Below are 16,449 nucleotides of genomic sequence, written 5' to 3'. Positions count from 1 at the left end.
TAATTTAATGTAATCTTTGTAACAACCTCATGAGAGAGATACTCTTATTATTCCCACTTTACAGATGAGGAAGCTGAGGCACAGACAGGTTTACCAGCCCAAAGCTGCCTAGGTGGAGGTAGGCAGTAGAGCCAGAAAGTCTACCCGAGTCTGACTTCTGTGATGCATACACTTACCCACCACGCCCTTCTGCTTCTTGGTAGGAAAGGATCAGTTAATACATATTACAGGAGCCTGTTTGGGGCCGGGAACTGTGCTGTAGGCTGGAGGCCTGTCAAGAAGGTGGGACTCTGGAGGAGCTCACAGGCAAGTTTATAGATTCTGTGATGAAAACCAATCCTTTGAAAGACTAACACACTATTACTTATATAGTGACTAGATGTTCAGTCTGAGAAGTGAATTATATGTTAACCGTCAAGGGAACATTGTCGGGCCTGGTGCGGTGGCTCACCCCTGTAATCCCAGCACTTTGGGAGGCTGAGGCGGGTGGATCACTTGAGGTCAGGAGTTTGAGACCAGCCTGGCCAACATGGCGAAACCCTGTCTCAACTAAAAAAATACAAAAATTAGCCAGGCATGGTGGCACGCACCTGTGATCCCAGTTACTCAGGAGGCTGAGGCAGGAGAATTGCTTGAACCCAGGAGGTGAAGGTTGCAGGGTTGCAGTGAGCCAAGATCATGCCACTGCACTCCAGCCTGGGCAACAGAGTAAGACTCTGTCTTAAAAAAAAAAGAAGAGAGAACATTGTCGGTGTAGTGGCCTTAGCTGACACCACTGGTGATTTGACCATGGCCAGGTGGGATTTTGATGGGTAGCCACTTTGTAGAGCATTAGAGCTCATTTAATCCCTGCTTCAGATGGAGAAATGAAGGTCCTAAGATTCCCCAAAGTCAGAATGAGGTTAGATGGCTCTGGGCGGAATGACCTTGAAGGACCCCCAGCCCTCTAACGTGGGCCTCCAGCCCCAGCTATGCTATGGCACACTCTGCTACTACACCAGAGCCTGCTTTCATCCCAGCGCCTTCCTCTTGGCCTGGAACACATAATGTTATTTCTCCAGAGGGCTTCTGGCTAAACCCCAAAATCAACAGCATGGGCTGCTACGGAATTAGTGTTAAATTGAGGGGACAAGGAGAGGTGGTGTTTCTGATCTTAAGAAACAACTGAATGTGGTTTGGTTTACTTCCCTGTAACCCAAACTGGGTCGATTTTACAAGACCAGTGATCCCAACACTTGAGGTTAATGTCGATCTGGTGTGCAGGTTACAAATCATGTAGCACAACTCCAGCCAAACCCTACTTAAGGGTCAGGGGGGCTGTGGGGCCTTAACTTTGGAAAATTCTAAAGGAAATGCAGTTTTTGTAATCAAGTAAATGATTTGTAATCAAGTAAATCAGTTATAGACTTGGTGTAATAAAGAATCATATATAAATATATATATATTTTTCTTTTGTCAGCTGAGGATTTTCAGAGCCGGAAGGACTGTAGAAAATGTAGTCCAGCCCTTTCATTTTAGAGATAAGGAAATCTGGGATAGGAGAGGTTAAAGGGCTCATTATTTTGTTATAGGTTGCCCAACAAGTGAACAGGGTCTTGTAGACAAGGATATTGGGGAGGAGAATAAGAAAAACATCAAATCTCATCCATTCATTCCACAAATATTTACTGAGTGCCTACTAAGTGCTTGGCACTGACCTGGGTGCTGGAGGCACAGCAGGGAATGAAACAGACAGAAATCCCTGCCCTTGTAGAGCTGATGTTGTAGTGGGAGTAGAGCAGCTGTAATGAATACGTAAAGTATATGCTTGTTAGATGATAACAAGTGCTGTGGGGGAAAAGCAGAGGAGATCGGGAGAGCCGGAGACAGTGTTGCCTCTCTAATTTGAGCATTCAGGGAAGGTGAGTCATGAACAAGGATCTGAAAGTTGAGGGGCCAAACCAAGCAGTCATTTGGGGGAAGTGCATTCCGGGCAGAGAGAATAGCAGGTGCAAAGGCCCTGGAGCTGGAGTAGCAGCAAGGAGGCCAGTGTGGCCACGGAGGTCCCTGGAGACCATTATCAGGACTTTGGCCATTCCTGTGTGTGAGATCAGGAGCCACTGGGGAGTTTGAACAGAGAAGTGGCATGATATGATTTGGTTTTAAAAGGATCATTCTGGCTGCCAGGAGGAGAATAAGCATCAGGGGATAAGATGTGATGATAGGTGTTGCCAGGGGTTCAGGACAGACAGGACCTTAGACGGTAGGCTTAGAGCTGAGTTTCTGAAGGGCTATTTTTTTTTTTCAGGCCTGAGGACTTTAAGTTCAGCAAAGGATTATGTGTAGCCTGCATCCAAAAATGCACAGCCTTCTGCTTGGTTCTTGGATGGCCCCAGAGTAGAGCAGTTGTACTCCTGTGGTCCGCATTCTCCATGCCCCCCCTGCACCCCCTGCCTGGTCTATCAAGCATCTTCCTCACCATCTCTCCAGTCCTGCTAAGGGCCCAGCAGCCTAGTGCAGAATGGAGGAGCCCAGACTGCCTGGATTCAGATTCTGGCACTGTCCATTGCCTGGTTGTGTGACCTTGGGCTCATTACCTAGCCTTCCTGCATTTTGGCTTCCTTATCTGTAAACTGGGGATTATACTAGTACCTCCTTCATAGTGTTGTCAGTAATAATATATATACCCTTAGCACAATGCCTAGTTCAAAGTAGGTGTTCAATAAACATTTATTTTTATTATTACCGTGGTGGATTCTGGTTCCTAGGAGTTGATAACGTGGGGTGACATTGATTTTTTGTAGAGCCTGGACATTGGAGAGAGGGCTGAAGGGAGGGATGACGATGATGGAGCTCTTATTTGTTGAAGGCCTACCATGATCCAAGTATGTGTCTTATTTGATCTTCCCAGCAGCCCTTTCAGATAGTGACTGACATCCCTCTTGTTCAGAGGGAATTGAGGAATAGACTTGTCTGGAGTCACCCAGATGGTAAAATGGCTTTCAGTGTAGCTAAGTCTTGTTCTTTAATTAAGCCAAGATTTTTCACTGGTGGACCATTTTATGTGATAACCACATGTGTGTGGCTGCATAATTATTTATATCTTCTTCTTGTTTACCATTTTGGTTTTCAGCAGTAAAATAAAAGTAGCCCTAAACAACGCAATTTCATTTGCACAAAATTTCACAGCAGTACAGATTGAGTATTCTTAATCCAGAAATCCAAAATGCCCCCAAATCTGAAACTTTTTGAGCACCAACATGATGCTCAAAGGAAATGCTCACTGGAGCATTTCAGATTTCTGGGTTTTGGATTAGGGATGTTGAACCGGCAAATAAAATGGAAATATTCCAAAAACTGAAAGAAAAAAAAATAATCCAGGTACTTCTGTCCCTGAGTGTTTCAGATGAGGAATATTCAACCTGTAGTCAGCCCAGTGCTAGTCAATGAACGGTATGGTATTAGCAGAATGAATTGAGAACTGGGTATGTTTTGGGAGGTATCTTCATCTTGACTCTAGATTTATGTTCCTATTCCTGGAGTTCAGATTTCACTTCTAGAAATGTATTTCCAGAAATATTCTCACCCTACCAAAATTCGGGCAAAGTTTGTCCACAAAAAAGTCCTAAATTGCAGGTTGAATGGGGGCTCACATACTTATTCCAAAGAGGCCAGTTGGTTTTTTGGTGGGCAGAGTTGACTCTGCTTAATAAGTTATCATTCAACCTAGGCTCTGTAAATAAGGCAGATTCTTGAAAATGTATATGCAGTGTTAGGTTTGGCCTCTGGAGACAGCCACAGAAATGCAAACCACAATTCACGTCCATCAAAATCTGTGAGTTGTTTGTGCCAAAGGGCACTTGAACTTGGGGTGGTCCAGCAGAGGGAATTGGTGGGGGTCTCTGGGAACTCAGTCCTCCCACTCAGCACATGCCCCCCACGTATGCTTCTTGAGCAAAGTGAGAAAGTTATTGTGAACCTGTGGCTGTTAGTTCAGAGTGTTCAGAATCTTGCCTTGTCCTGAAGCACAATATTGAGAATGCTAAGTAGGAGGACCTGACCTAGTTGCTTCTTGAGGCCTTTAATAACAGAGGCCCTTGATCTGAGAAGGCAACCCAGGAAATTTCCACAACCTCACCATCTGTCTGACTCTGCTGACAAAAAAAGAACATGCTCACCCTTGGCTTGAGCACCCTCCAGACTCCATGTGGAGTGTGACAGTTTACAGCATTGGGACACCTCAAACCCACCTTCTTGATCACTCCTGCCTGCCTGTCCTGCAGTGGACTTGGCTGCAGTGTGGGTCTCCCATCTCTCCTCCTCACTGCTGCATGGAGGGTGGCCTTGCCCCCACTCCTTTTGTTTTCATAGGGGCTAAAAATTCCTCTTCTGCTTCCATTTATGAGTACTCCACTGACGGCCTGTGAGCTCATCTTTTTCATAGTTAACCTAACTTTTCACATTTTGTCTGGTTTACTTAGTAGGCGCGGGAGAAAAGAACTAATATGCATTGAGTTCCTATTAGGTATGTGGTACCTACATCCATCCATCCTTTAATCTTCTCGAGTACCCTTAGTGGTAAGTATAACAACTGTGATTTGCACATGAGGAAGGGAAGGTGTGGACAGGGTACGGCTCCTAGCAACGATCCCTACATCTGCTTTGTCATCCCCAAGCACCTTGTAAGGACTGGATCATGTAGTTAAAAGAGTCCTGTGTGTGTGTCCAAAGGCAGCGTGCCTCGAGGCAGTGAGCAAACCAGGGCTGAGTTCTCACCCTGGGGTGTTGGGGCAAGAGCTGGTTGGTTGTCACCCCACTAGTCCTAGAGACTGCAGGGTGGAGGGGAGGAAGGCAGTTGTAATGCCAGAACGGGGACAGCATTGTGGAGGGATAGTAAATCTGTGTCAGCAGCTGGGCAGCACTGGGCATCAGCTGGCGACGTGGGCAGGAAGGTGGAGGGGTCGCAGTCCTGCTGGGGCGCTTCCTTATCCGTTCATTCCTAGGAGAAGATGGCCAGAGGAGTTGGATCTCAGAGAATGAGAGAAAGGAGTAGTTGCTAAGTCATAGCCTCGGCATGAAGTAATGGTGAACAGAGGGACTGTGTTTATCCTTTGTTTAGACGTCCAGTGTGAGGGCTTAGGGATGGCCTTGTTCTTTAGTGGTTGAGCTTCCTGCCTTCTGGGGTCTGCATGGGACCTCATGTGTGCAGGACAGTCTTTGCAGGGTGGTGCATCTCTGCAGGACAGTGATCATGGGCCCCTCATTGGCCTCCACTACCTACCTGTCTGTTGGGGAGATTCTCTCTGGGAGACAGAGAGGTGGCCCCTCAGAGAACAGTGCACATTGCTAATAGATCAGAATTGCACCATTGCCAGACCCACTGGAAAACGAAGGTAGCGTGTCTGTTTAAAATGCCATTAACGCTGCTTCTTCTTAACATCCTGGGCAACCTTCCACATGCCACAGCACCCTCGAAAGAAGTTTCCAGCTGTAACTGTTGAACCCCACCCTGCTACATTTCGGAGTTTATGACTTGACAAGATCGCCCAAGACTCTTGCTTTCCCCCCTAGGTTTAAATTAACCAGGGAATTTACTGTTAATATTTAAATCATATACTGTCTTTGTGAACTCCAATATTACCCAGCGTTGTGGCTGACTGACACCATACAATGAAGAAAATTAAGTGTCTAAGAATTATCTCCAACTAATGATATATTTATGCATTGTAGGTTACTTTGAATTTCTAGACTGTTAAGAGTTGTTTAATAGGTTAATAGTTTTAATCTATTAATCTAATCTTTTCTATTTGACTATTTATTAAAATATATCAGTGATACATGACAGAAATGGAAGTACAGATCATTTTGAGGGTTATTAAGGAACAGGTGATGGTGTGACGATGTGAAACTTAGGTGGAATAGTAAGTACCGGGCATGGGCCTCGCTCCTGGCATTTGCAGACACTGTGGTTCTGCTCCATGTTCCCTCTCTCACCTCTCTAAGGCTAGTGATGAAGCTATGACCTTTTTCCCACGATGGCTTCTCTCCTTGTCACTAAAAGCTGGAGACTCTTTATATCTGAAGGACATGTTTGAGCACAGCAGCATTTGAAAACACATCAGGGAGAGAGAGAGAGGCAGGCAGTGAGCGCAGAGCCCAGGCACTTTTCTCTGTGGAAGAGGTGGGGCCCTTCATTCCTGTCCTTTATTTCATGTCGGTGTGACTTTTAGCATCTAACATATGCCCAGTTCTGTCTGGATGCTCAGGAAACAGCAAAAAACAAGGGAATGTATTCCCTTTGTCTTGGGACTTCTGGCATTTAGTCATGTATGTGTTCATTCATTCAACAGGTGTTTTTATTATTTTCTCTTGAGAAAACAAAAATTATCCAAATGGTTCAAAGCCTAGACTTTGGAGTCAGACAGACCTGGTAGAATTCTAGGAAGCGGGGAGACTGAAAAAGTCACTCGGTTTCTCCAATCCTTGGTTTTCTTATCTAGAAACCAAAAAATGCCCGTATCAGGCATTGCACAGAAGGATGAGACGGTGTAAGTGTGGGGCCCGGAGCACTGCCCCCAGCATGTCATGAGCACTCAGTATACCACGGCTGCCCTTGGCATCACTCTCCGTGTTTTTTGTGCCATTTGCATCGTGGCTGTCCTCACCAGCATCACCTCCACCCTGCATGCTGGTGTGTTTTGTCGGGTCGTTTTGTTTGTGTCATTGAGCAGACCTTGGCTGACACCTGCCAGAGGACCAGGCACAAGGATACAGAAAGCAGTGGGTAGAGCCCTGGCCTCTGGAAATCTTCCAGAACCACATGGAATTAATTAGAGGGCAGATTTGGAATTGGGAGTAGGAGCCTGTTAGAAGCAGAGGGGAGCGTTTCCAGAACTGCTGGTGGGAGAATGAAGGCTCCTGAACCGTTAGTGGGGGCAGCTACCCTGTCGCCTGAGGGCCTGAATCTATGCTGATGGGTGGTCCTGATGGCGACCCTGCACCCTCAAGAGAGAATGTCAGGGTATTACCAGGCTACTGTATCTTGGCATTTCAGAAAGTGGGAAGAGTGTGTTACATTTTAGAAAATGTTCATCAGTTCATCAGAAAGGATAAAGATACAACTTTGACACTCAAGAAATAAGCTTCACTTATTCAGAAAATTGGCTTCTGTGAAGCAACTGCAACCTATGTTATAATAAAGGCCAGATGAATGAGTCATTCTTCAGTTCTGAATATTCACTGAAGCAGCAAAACCATCGACAGTTACAGTGATGTTGACGGATTGATCACAGAAAAGTTTTGCCTGGATCAGAGGCTACAGATGCCTCCAGAGCCATGCTGACATTGACCTTTCCTAGACTTGGTCCTTGGTTTACTTGGTAAACAGCCTCTTGCTGACCATCACCCATGTGCTACCCACTGTTCTGAGTATCATGAGCCAATGAGACAAAATCTTGTCCTCTAGCTCATGTTCTAGTTGAGGAAACAGACAGTAAAGTGGACAGAAAAGTAACAGAGTACATTGAGTGGGTAAATACTGGGGAACCATAAATGAGTTTCAGCCAAGGAGTGACATGACCTTGGCTGCTCTGTCCAATGTGGATTCCAGGGCAGTGTACAGCAGGAAGGGAGATTGGCTATGAGATGTTTACAAGACAGGAGAAAGGAGAAGGTGGCTTGAACTGGAGTGGTGGTCGTGGCATGGTAAGGAATGGTCAGATTCTGGACATACTTTGAAGGTGGGGTTGGCAGGATTTGCTGGTATATTCATAGTGGGGAGTGACAGAGCAGGAAGAGTCAAGGATAGTTCTAGAGTCTGGGCAGTAGGAGCTGGAAGGATGGAATTACTATTAGCTGAAGTGGAGATGATGGTAGTTATTTGATTGTGTTGTCTTAGATTGCAGGTTTTAGCCGGAAGAGTGCTGGGCTAGGAGGCAGAATTGTTTTCCTGTCTTGGGAGAAGAGATGGAGCAGCAGGGTTTTGGACTTGTTAAATACGAGGTGCCTATTAGGTGTCCAGATGGAGGTGTTGAGCAGCTGGAGATTTATGTAGGTCTGGAGTTCGGTGCGGGGACCAGGCCAAGCTGGAGATACAGTTTGGGATTCAACACCATATAGTTAATGTTTAAAACTCAGATTCTAGCTGTGTAGTCCCAGCTACTTGGAAGGCTGAGGTGAGAGGACCGCTTGAGCCCAGGAGTTCACGACCAGTCTGGGCAACATAGAAAGACTCTGTCTCTCAAAAAAATTAAAATTAAAAAAAAAGATAAATAAGAAATAAAAGTACAAGTCTCCATGAGATCACTTAGGAAATTAGTGTGGGTAAAAATGCAAGAAGTTCTAGAACTGATCCTTGGGGCATATCAACGTGTAAGAGCTGGAGTGATGAAGAGGATTCGGCACAAGAGATAAGAATGTCCAGAAGGCCGGAGGTCCACCAGGGGAGCACACAGCAAAGTGAGCAACCAGCTAGATGGAGGAGAGGGGGGCTGTGTTAGAGGCTGCTACTAGAGGCAGAGTCCGACGGGGACTGAAAAGGGATCACTGGATTGAACAGTGTGGCAGCCACTGGAGATCTTGAAAAGAGAACCTCTGGTGGAGTAGTGGAGGCAACAGCCTGTTGGACTTACCAGGTATTACCAAGGAGCCGGCCTGCCGATATCGGCAAGTAGATAAAAATCATTTGCACTCATATAGTCAGTGGGTGGGAAGTGGGTAGAGTTGGAGGACTTGGCCAGTGGGCAGAGTCCTGTCTGGATGTGCGTTAATGCATTTAACGTCCCATGCATGCGTGCATTCGTGGGGAGTGTATTTAAGCTCAGCTGGAGAGCAGTTCACCTTCATTCCTAAGGAGTGGAGTTTTATTCTAGGGGAAGTTAACCAAGTCGTTATTTACACACTGTGATTAGAGACTTTTTCCTCCACCCTTAACATTGTTAAAGGTGGGTGAGGTATGAGAGTAAATGGCACACTTTGGAGGAAGAGCAGGGGTCCTCAGGCTGAGCCTTGGGATGTAGATGTACGCCTTGCCCCCCATCTGTGTAAGGAGACACACACGCCCTGCTGGGTAAAGTTCTGGCCTGTGTAAGAGCCTTAGATGTCTCTGATCCCTGTTCACTCGTGCAGATTGGAAAACTGAGTCTCGGAGTGGGCAGCCAGCCCGGGGAATCAACAGCAGAAATAGGACTAAAGGCCAGGGTGCTGAGCACTGCTCACATCTACTGTGACTTGGTAGAACTTCTAAGCATCAGCATTATTGGCAGAATGATGTGGAAATTGTGCCCAGAAACACAGCCGCCATACTCCCAGGCACCTAGCGTCAGCGCGGACTTTCCTCCGACCTGCCTGAAATGGCATCTCTTTGGGCCTCAGATCCACATTAAGTTACTTGGTTATGTTGTCTTAGGCTGCAAGCTTTAGTGGCAACAGTACCAGAACAGGAGCCAAAAAGTTTTCAGACTAGGCTCATCACTAAGAATTGTATGACCTTGGCCATGCCTTTCCTTCACCTATGTCCACTGAGTTCTTTCTGTGGGCCAGGCGTTGTGCTAGGGCTGGGGATACAGACGTGAATAAAACAGACCCAGGCCCTGTTCTGTGCCTCGGTTTCCCCATCTAGCCACGGGACTCTTGTCAATGCCAAGCGTGATGAGGTGGGCATGAGCTCCTTGAAGAACTGTCAGGTGAGACCCAGACAGAGAGAGAGACTGGTTTGTTTCTTAAACCTCCCCTGCTGGCAGAGTCTGCAGGCACATTGGCCTGGCCAGACACAGTAGCAGGATCGAATAGCAACAAAGCAGAAGAAAACCAAGGGTAGTAGAAGATAGTAATTTACAAACTTCACTGCTTTGGAGCTGTTTCTTCAAATTTCATGTTACACCATGTATTGGTTGCCTATGGCTGCTTTCCCTCCTGTTGCTTCACTGCAACAGAAGTGTATACACTCCTTGGGGTTAGAAGTCTGAAATCAAGGTGTTGGAAGAGTCAGATTCCCTCTGGAAGCCCCAGGGGAAAATCTGATCTTTGTCACTGCCTGCTTCTGGTGGCCATCAGCATTCCTTGACTTGTGGCCACATCATTCCAGTTCTGCCTCTCTGGGCACATTGTCTTCTCTCCTCTGTAACTTCTCTTATGTCTGTCTTAAATCTCCCTTTGTCTTATAAGAGCACTTAGTGCATTTAGAGACCACTCAGATAATCCAAGGATGAGCCTAATCTCAAGATCCTTCACTTAATTGCATCTGCAAAGACCCTTTTTTCAAATAAGGTCATATTCACAGATCCAGGAGATTAGGATGTGTACATATCTTTTAGGGAGCTACCCGTAACCCCACCACAGAGAGAAAGAGGCCTCAATCTGTATACATCAGGCAAAAAGCAAAGCTCTATATATTGAAGATGGGGAGTCAGAGCCTTGCTTAACACTACCCTCCCCATTCCAGCCTCATGGGTTCATCTAAGAGCCATTGCTATGGAACCCCTAGACCTTCACGGAACATACTTTGAGAATCATTGCCTTAGAGAAAGGCCAGCACTCTTAGGGAACTTGTTGGGCAGAGATCCACTTGGTCTGGCTTCTCTCCTGGTCAGCTTGCACAATTAGTAACCAGTGACCACAGATAGCATGTACTTACTGAAAAATAGCCTTTTAATGCTTGACTTTGGATTTTATGTTGAAGTGTGACTCGGGTTAAATATAAAATTCATAGCATATCTTGAGCAACTATTTTGTAGTTATCTATATATAAATCTATTTTACAGCGACACAAATAGAATAGATTATGGAGTGTCAGCATGTAGATAGATTCCGAGTGCTTTTTCACTAATATACCTAATGATTCGTGCTGAGAATATCCAAGGGCTCCACTGTACATTTAAATGGATATAATTAAAATAATGAGCTCTATTTTAAAAAATGATATATGAAAAAAAATTTTTAAAGAAGTTAGAAGGAGCCGCGCCACTAATTCAAAGTGATGTAAGTACTGTAAGTACTTCTGTGATTCCATTGTTATTAGGACACCTAATTAAATGCAAAGCATTTGAGAAAAGCAACATTTGGGCTTGTAAATCTAAAGCCTGGAAGTCAGGGGGAAGAGAAAGAAGTTGCCCATGCCTTCATCGCAGCAAGGACTTGGGGGCGTCGCATTTAAGGGAGGGGATGGTTATATGCTATTGTGCCTGTGGGCAGTAGAGGGCGGCTCACTGGTCCCCATCTTCTGTGAACTCAGTCAGGAATCTGACTGTAGCTGTATTTGCCAGTGTGACCTCTGATTTGTTTGGGGTGGGAGGTATGGGTACGAGAACTAGGGAGAGGCTGCCTTTTCATGGGAGAAAGACATTCCCCTGTGCCCGACTCTCACCTCCAGGTGTTAGGGGCACTCCGGGTGACCTGAGACTCTGGTGGTTCAGTGTAAAGGACAAAGGATGGGGAGTCTGGAGATGCGAGTTCTAGTTTCGACTCTGTTACACGCCCTGTGCCTTTGGAGAGGGCCTTTCCTGTGATGCGTTCATGCCTGGCCCTGTTGCAAATGGGTGACCATCCATTCTGGAAACCCATCTCAAGGATATACTCTGCTGTTCCAGTGGGCCCCAGGGAGTCTTAGGAGGCATACGTCCCAGTGCCTGCTTACTAGAAGGCAAGTATCCTTTTGGTCATTCAGCAAATATTTTATTTATGGAGCACCTACTATAGGCCTGCTGGATGCTGGGAATAAGAGACACACAACACTCCCGAGGGCCCCACCTACTCTTAGGACAAGTGCAGTTTGGGGAGCCAGTGTACAAAGTATTTTCAGGAAACAGGGCTGCAAAGGAAATAAAACGAGGTGATGAACTAAAAGCTAGACTGGAATTCCGGGAAGGGGACGAGCGAGCCAAGATGAGTTCATTAGGATGCAATGGGAGGATCGCTGTCAGAGTCACCTGTGCAAGGAAGATGTAGCATTCAGAGAGGGAGTCTGACGTGCCTCAAGCAAGCCAGGAAGGCTTCCCAGAGGTGAGGATGTCATCATGAACCAATATCGTCATCATCATGGCAGCTGCCATTCATGGAAATCCACTCTGTGCCCACGCCCGCAGCTGGCAAGAGTCATGGTCTTTCTTTAACAGACAAGGAAGCAGAGGCTCAGAGAAGGGAGTCTCTTGCCCAGGGCTGCAGGGTGTCGGGGTGGGCAGATGAGAGTTCCATCCAGCCTGCCTGACTCCAACAGCTCCTCCCTTCCCCTACCAGGATACCATGATGGTGGTGAGGACTTGAGAGCAGGAAGGGACACTGAATCTTTTCAGATGGCATGGTCCGGTGCTTTCGAAGCCTCAGGCTGAGCTTCAGAACACTGGCTGTGAAAAAAGCCGGTAAGGGAGTTCTGCGCAGGGGGTCCCATCTGTTTCCTCGCCTCCCATCTCTTTGCCCAGTGAGCCTCAGGGCCCTGACCATTAGCACCCATGAAGTCTTAGCTAGGAAATGGGAATGTCAGCTGCTTTCTTTACCCCGCAGATTGAATGTGGATACACGTCGTTCACTGTTAGCTTCATCAGCATGACCACCTCTGCAGCACTAGGCAAAGTCCTCACTGCCTCACCGCCGGTATCCCATTACTGAACAGTGGTAGAGCTGGCATTCAAACCCTCGTTGGTCTGACTCCACAGCCCATGCACTAAACGCCTGTGCCACATAAACTTGCATCCTCTGCACATGCCCCTCCCCTGCCCGCCATAGAAAAGACAGTAGGTAGATAAGAGTAAAACATCCCCACTGGTAGCTATTGTTCTAGGTCCTATATAGACATTACCTTGTTTTACATCACAGCACTGTGGGGTAGGTACCGTGTTTGCCCCATTATATGGATGTGAAGACTGAGGCTTGGAGGAATCAAGTCACTTATATAGGAACCTGCAACTGGCAGTTTTGAGATTTGACCCTAGGATGATCCAACTTCCAAATCTGGTACTTGGCTCATTTCACTCCTGCCAGGCCATCAGCCAGTCTGCTCAGTGCTTCTCATGACGGGGAGCTCACCACCTCCAGTGGGTCCCCTTTTCTTGCCAGCAGCAGGAATCACCTCTCTCTCTAAAGCCACAGCTGTCCCTTTGTGACTTGCTAGACCTGCCAGTTCTAGTTATGTCTTAGGCCTCACAGAACTTGAGACTTCTTTGCCCTGTGGTGTCCTGCAGCTAGGCGGGGCCGTGCGCCCCTCTGGGGGACCAGGGGGACGCTTGCTCATGGTATTATCTCCCACAAAGGTGGCAGCAGCCCAGAAAGCCAGGGAACCTCGTGTCCTCCTGCTCACCCACAAGCACCTTGGTTTTGGCTCTGTTCTGGATGCTGAAGGTCAAGGGTGGGTGATGTGGGGCAGCCTCGGCTGTGGGTGAGGAGGCTTCCCTCTGCGAGTTTCTCTCCCAGTCCAGGCTGCCTGCATCAGGTCCCCGTCCCACCTTGTTCCTCCCATGTGACTTTTGGTACGTTATTTTACCTCTCACTGCCACAGTTCCTAGACTGTAAAGTGGAAATACCAAGATTTCTTTCCCAGAGTCATTTCTAAGGATGAAAGGAATTAGTATGTTAGAACAGTGCTGGGCACATAGGAGGCTCTGTTTAAGTGTTTCTTAAGTAAATTAAGGAAATGAATTCTGAGGCGATTGAATCATGCAGTTTTACACTTTCTTACCGTGGAGAAGGGCAAAAGCTCAGGCGGTGTGTCTGGTGGCCCTGGTGGGACAGACGCATGAGGAGGAGGCACCACTGGATGCCAAAGAAGCTCTAACAGTGTGTCATTATTAACAATAGTCATAGTGACCATGTCTTTAGAGCAGTTCCAGGCCAGGCACTGTGCTGAGTACTTACCATGTGTTCGTTGATTAAAATCTGCATGACAACCCCATTAACTCCATTTTGCAGATGGGGAAACCAAGGCTCAGAGGTTAGGTGGCTGGCTGGAGGCCCGCAGCGAGGAAGTGGTTGGCACAATAGCCCTTGCTCCTGACTGGTTTTCCCAGCATGCCTTTGCACTCGTGTTCTGTCCATCTGAGTCCTAGCCTCCCGTATGAGTCATCTTGGGCTGCTGTTAACAGAATGCTGTGGGATGCTATGCCTAATGCCACAGGCTTAATTAAACAACAGAAATGTATTTTCTCACAGTTCTGGAGGCTGCGGGTTGTGATTAGGTTGCCACCACAGTTGGGTTCTGGTGAGGGCTGCCTCCTGGCTGCAGAGGGTCACCCTCTTACTGTGTCCTCACGTGAGGGAGAGAGCAATCTCTTTCTCTTCCTACAAAGCCACCAATCCCCTCATTATGGCTCCTCCCATGTGACCTCATTTAACCACACTTAATCTCCCAAAGACCTTCTCTCCAGATCCAGTCACACTGGGGGTCAGGACTTCACCATATGAATTAGGGGCACACAATTCAGTCCATAGCAGCTCCCCATGGCTTTCCTCTATCCTTTCCTTATTAGCTGGGGACTTCCCTCTCTATCTTTGCTCAGTTTCCCAACCTTTCTCCACCTTGGATGAAAGCTGAAGCTGGGAAGGACAGCAGATGTGATTAAACCCATGCTCCTGTGATAAACAGGGCTGCTGAAACCCAAAGAAGAGAAAAATCTTGCCCAAGGCCACACAGCAAGCCCATCATAGACCGAGGACTGGAGCCTGGGTCCCTGAGTCCCAGCCCAGTGCCCCTGCTGTGCTGCAGTTGGAATGCTGGCATCCCCTGCCTTGAGTCTGGGCCTCGAAATTCACAGACCACACTCTCCTCTGGTGCAGTGGAGAGGCTGGCATGGCCAGGGCAGTGTCTCTGGGCCTGGAACATGGCTCGATTTCCCAGTATGTGCATGCCTCAGCTTCCCCCCCAACCTCACAGACAGCAGTCATGAGGATGCTTCGCTTGTCAGAAGGATGTGGGGTCCTTAGGATGATAACATGGACAGCTGTGTTGAAAGGAGGATGCTTCAGGAGTGGATGGCAGGGACCTGGCTTCCTGCCTTGGCCTATCCCCGATTTTATGTCTGGCCTGAGCAAGTCACAGCTCTGCTTTAGTCCTTAGTGTCCCCCTCACGAAGGACGTTCAGTGACGCACGTCCTGCCCTCTTCAGAACTGACATCATTACCTTGAGGATGTTTTCCGATGTTTAAAGAGCCCCCTCCATGCCACAGTGTTGGCTCCATGACATCTCAACCCAGTGAGTCTTTTTGCATTGGAGTTTCCCATTTGTAAAACAGGAGCAGGGAAGAGCCTGGACAAGATCCCGAGCCTTCTTGCCTAGGAACAAGCGGAATAGCACTGGATACTGCGTACATCAAAGCACTGAAACCCTTACTGCCCAAAGCATAGTTTGAGGCCCAGCAGCCCTGGCCCCAGCTGAGAGCTTGTTGGAAATGCAGAATCTCTGAGCGAGGCGTGGTGGCATGGTGCCTGGAGCCCCAAACACTCGGGAGGCTGAGGTGGGAGGGTCACTTGAGCCCAGGAGTTTGTTTGTGTTCTGCAACCTAGTGAGACCCATCTCTAAAAAGGAAAAGAAATGCAGAATCTCAGGCCCTACCGCAGAACAGCTGAGCCAGAATCTGCATTTTTTTCAAGATCCCCAGCTCATCTGTATGCACACTGAAGTCTAAGAAGAACTGATTTCAACCAGCTGGAGGTGCCCTTTTAGATCACTTGTAACTCCAGTCATGATAATTGCAAGCAAGTAAGTGAGGCAACTGGGCACATCTAGACCTCTTGAGACCTCAGCTTCCCCAGCTGTCAAATGGGTGGAATTGGAGCCTTTCTTGCTCAATGGTTTTCAAACTGTGTTCCTTGAAGCCTCAGGGTTCCCTGGAGGAGCCTCAGGGGTAGCCATGGGGGTTGTGTTGGAGGCTAAGGGGGCCGGGAACCCTAGCATTCACTATGCGCACTGCCTGGCATGTTCCTGTGGTGCCATGGACTGGTGGGCTGCTGTGTCGGTCTGGAGGAAGAAGGTATTGAACGGACTTTCTTTCTTTTCCAGGGAGCGCTTGAAGCGCAGCCAGAAGAGCACCAAGGTGGAGGGCCCAGAAGCAGTGCCAGCCGAGGCCTCACTGAGTGCCGAGCAAGGAACGATGACGGAGGTGAAGGTGAAGACAGAGCTGCCCGATGACTACATCCAGGAGGTGATCTGGCAGGGCGAGGCCAAGGAGGAGAAGAAGGCAGTCGGCAAGGATGGGACCAGCGACGTGCCTGCCGAAATCTGCGTGGTGATCGGCGGCGTCCGCAACCAGCAGACCCTTGGTGAGTGTCCAGCCTCTGTGGTCAGGGTGGAGACCAGGATGGGAACGTGGAGTCAGAGTCCTGGGGAGAAGGGGCCTGGCGCCTCTGCTCCCTTCCTGGCTGAGAGAACCTTTGCTGGCTTCCCTCTGCATTCAGGGAGAGATCTCAGCTTCTTTGACTTGCCTTTGCTTGTGCGGTTTCCGGCTGGAGAGCTCTTCTTTTTCTGCTCGGCAGCAGGACCCTATCCA

The 16,449-nt window shown here is 48.0% G+C and overlaps 1 protein-coding gene across 50 annotated transcripts in view; it reads left to right on the top strand.

Moving 5' to 3' along the window:
- Positions 1–16,449, top strand: part of ZNF618 (zinc finger protein 618) — a 170,100-nt gene that overhangs the window by 96,275 nt on the left and 57,376 nt on the right. For all 50 annotated transcript variants that reach the window (XM_077968268.1, XM_028834953.2, XM_028834954.2 and 47 more), the window contains exon 3: positions 15,963–16,222. In XM_077968268.1, the coding sequence (XP_077824394.1) occupies positions 15,963–16,222 (260 nt within the window). The remainder of the gene's footprint in view (positions 1–15,962; positions 16,223–16,449) is intronic.

This window comes from Macaca mulatta, chromosome 15 (genome assembly GCF_049350105.2).
Source record: "Macaca mulatta isolate MMU2019108-1 chromosome 15, T2T-MMU8v2.0, whole genome shotgun sequence".
NCBI classification, from domain to species: Eukaryota; Metazoa; Chordata; class Mammalia; order Primates; family Cercopithecidae; genus Macaca; species Macaca mulatta.
The sequence above is the reverse complement of the archived record's forward strand: the minus strand, read 5'-3'. Positions and strand labels throughout refer to the sequence as shown.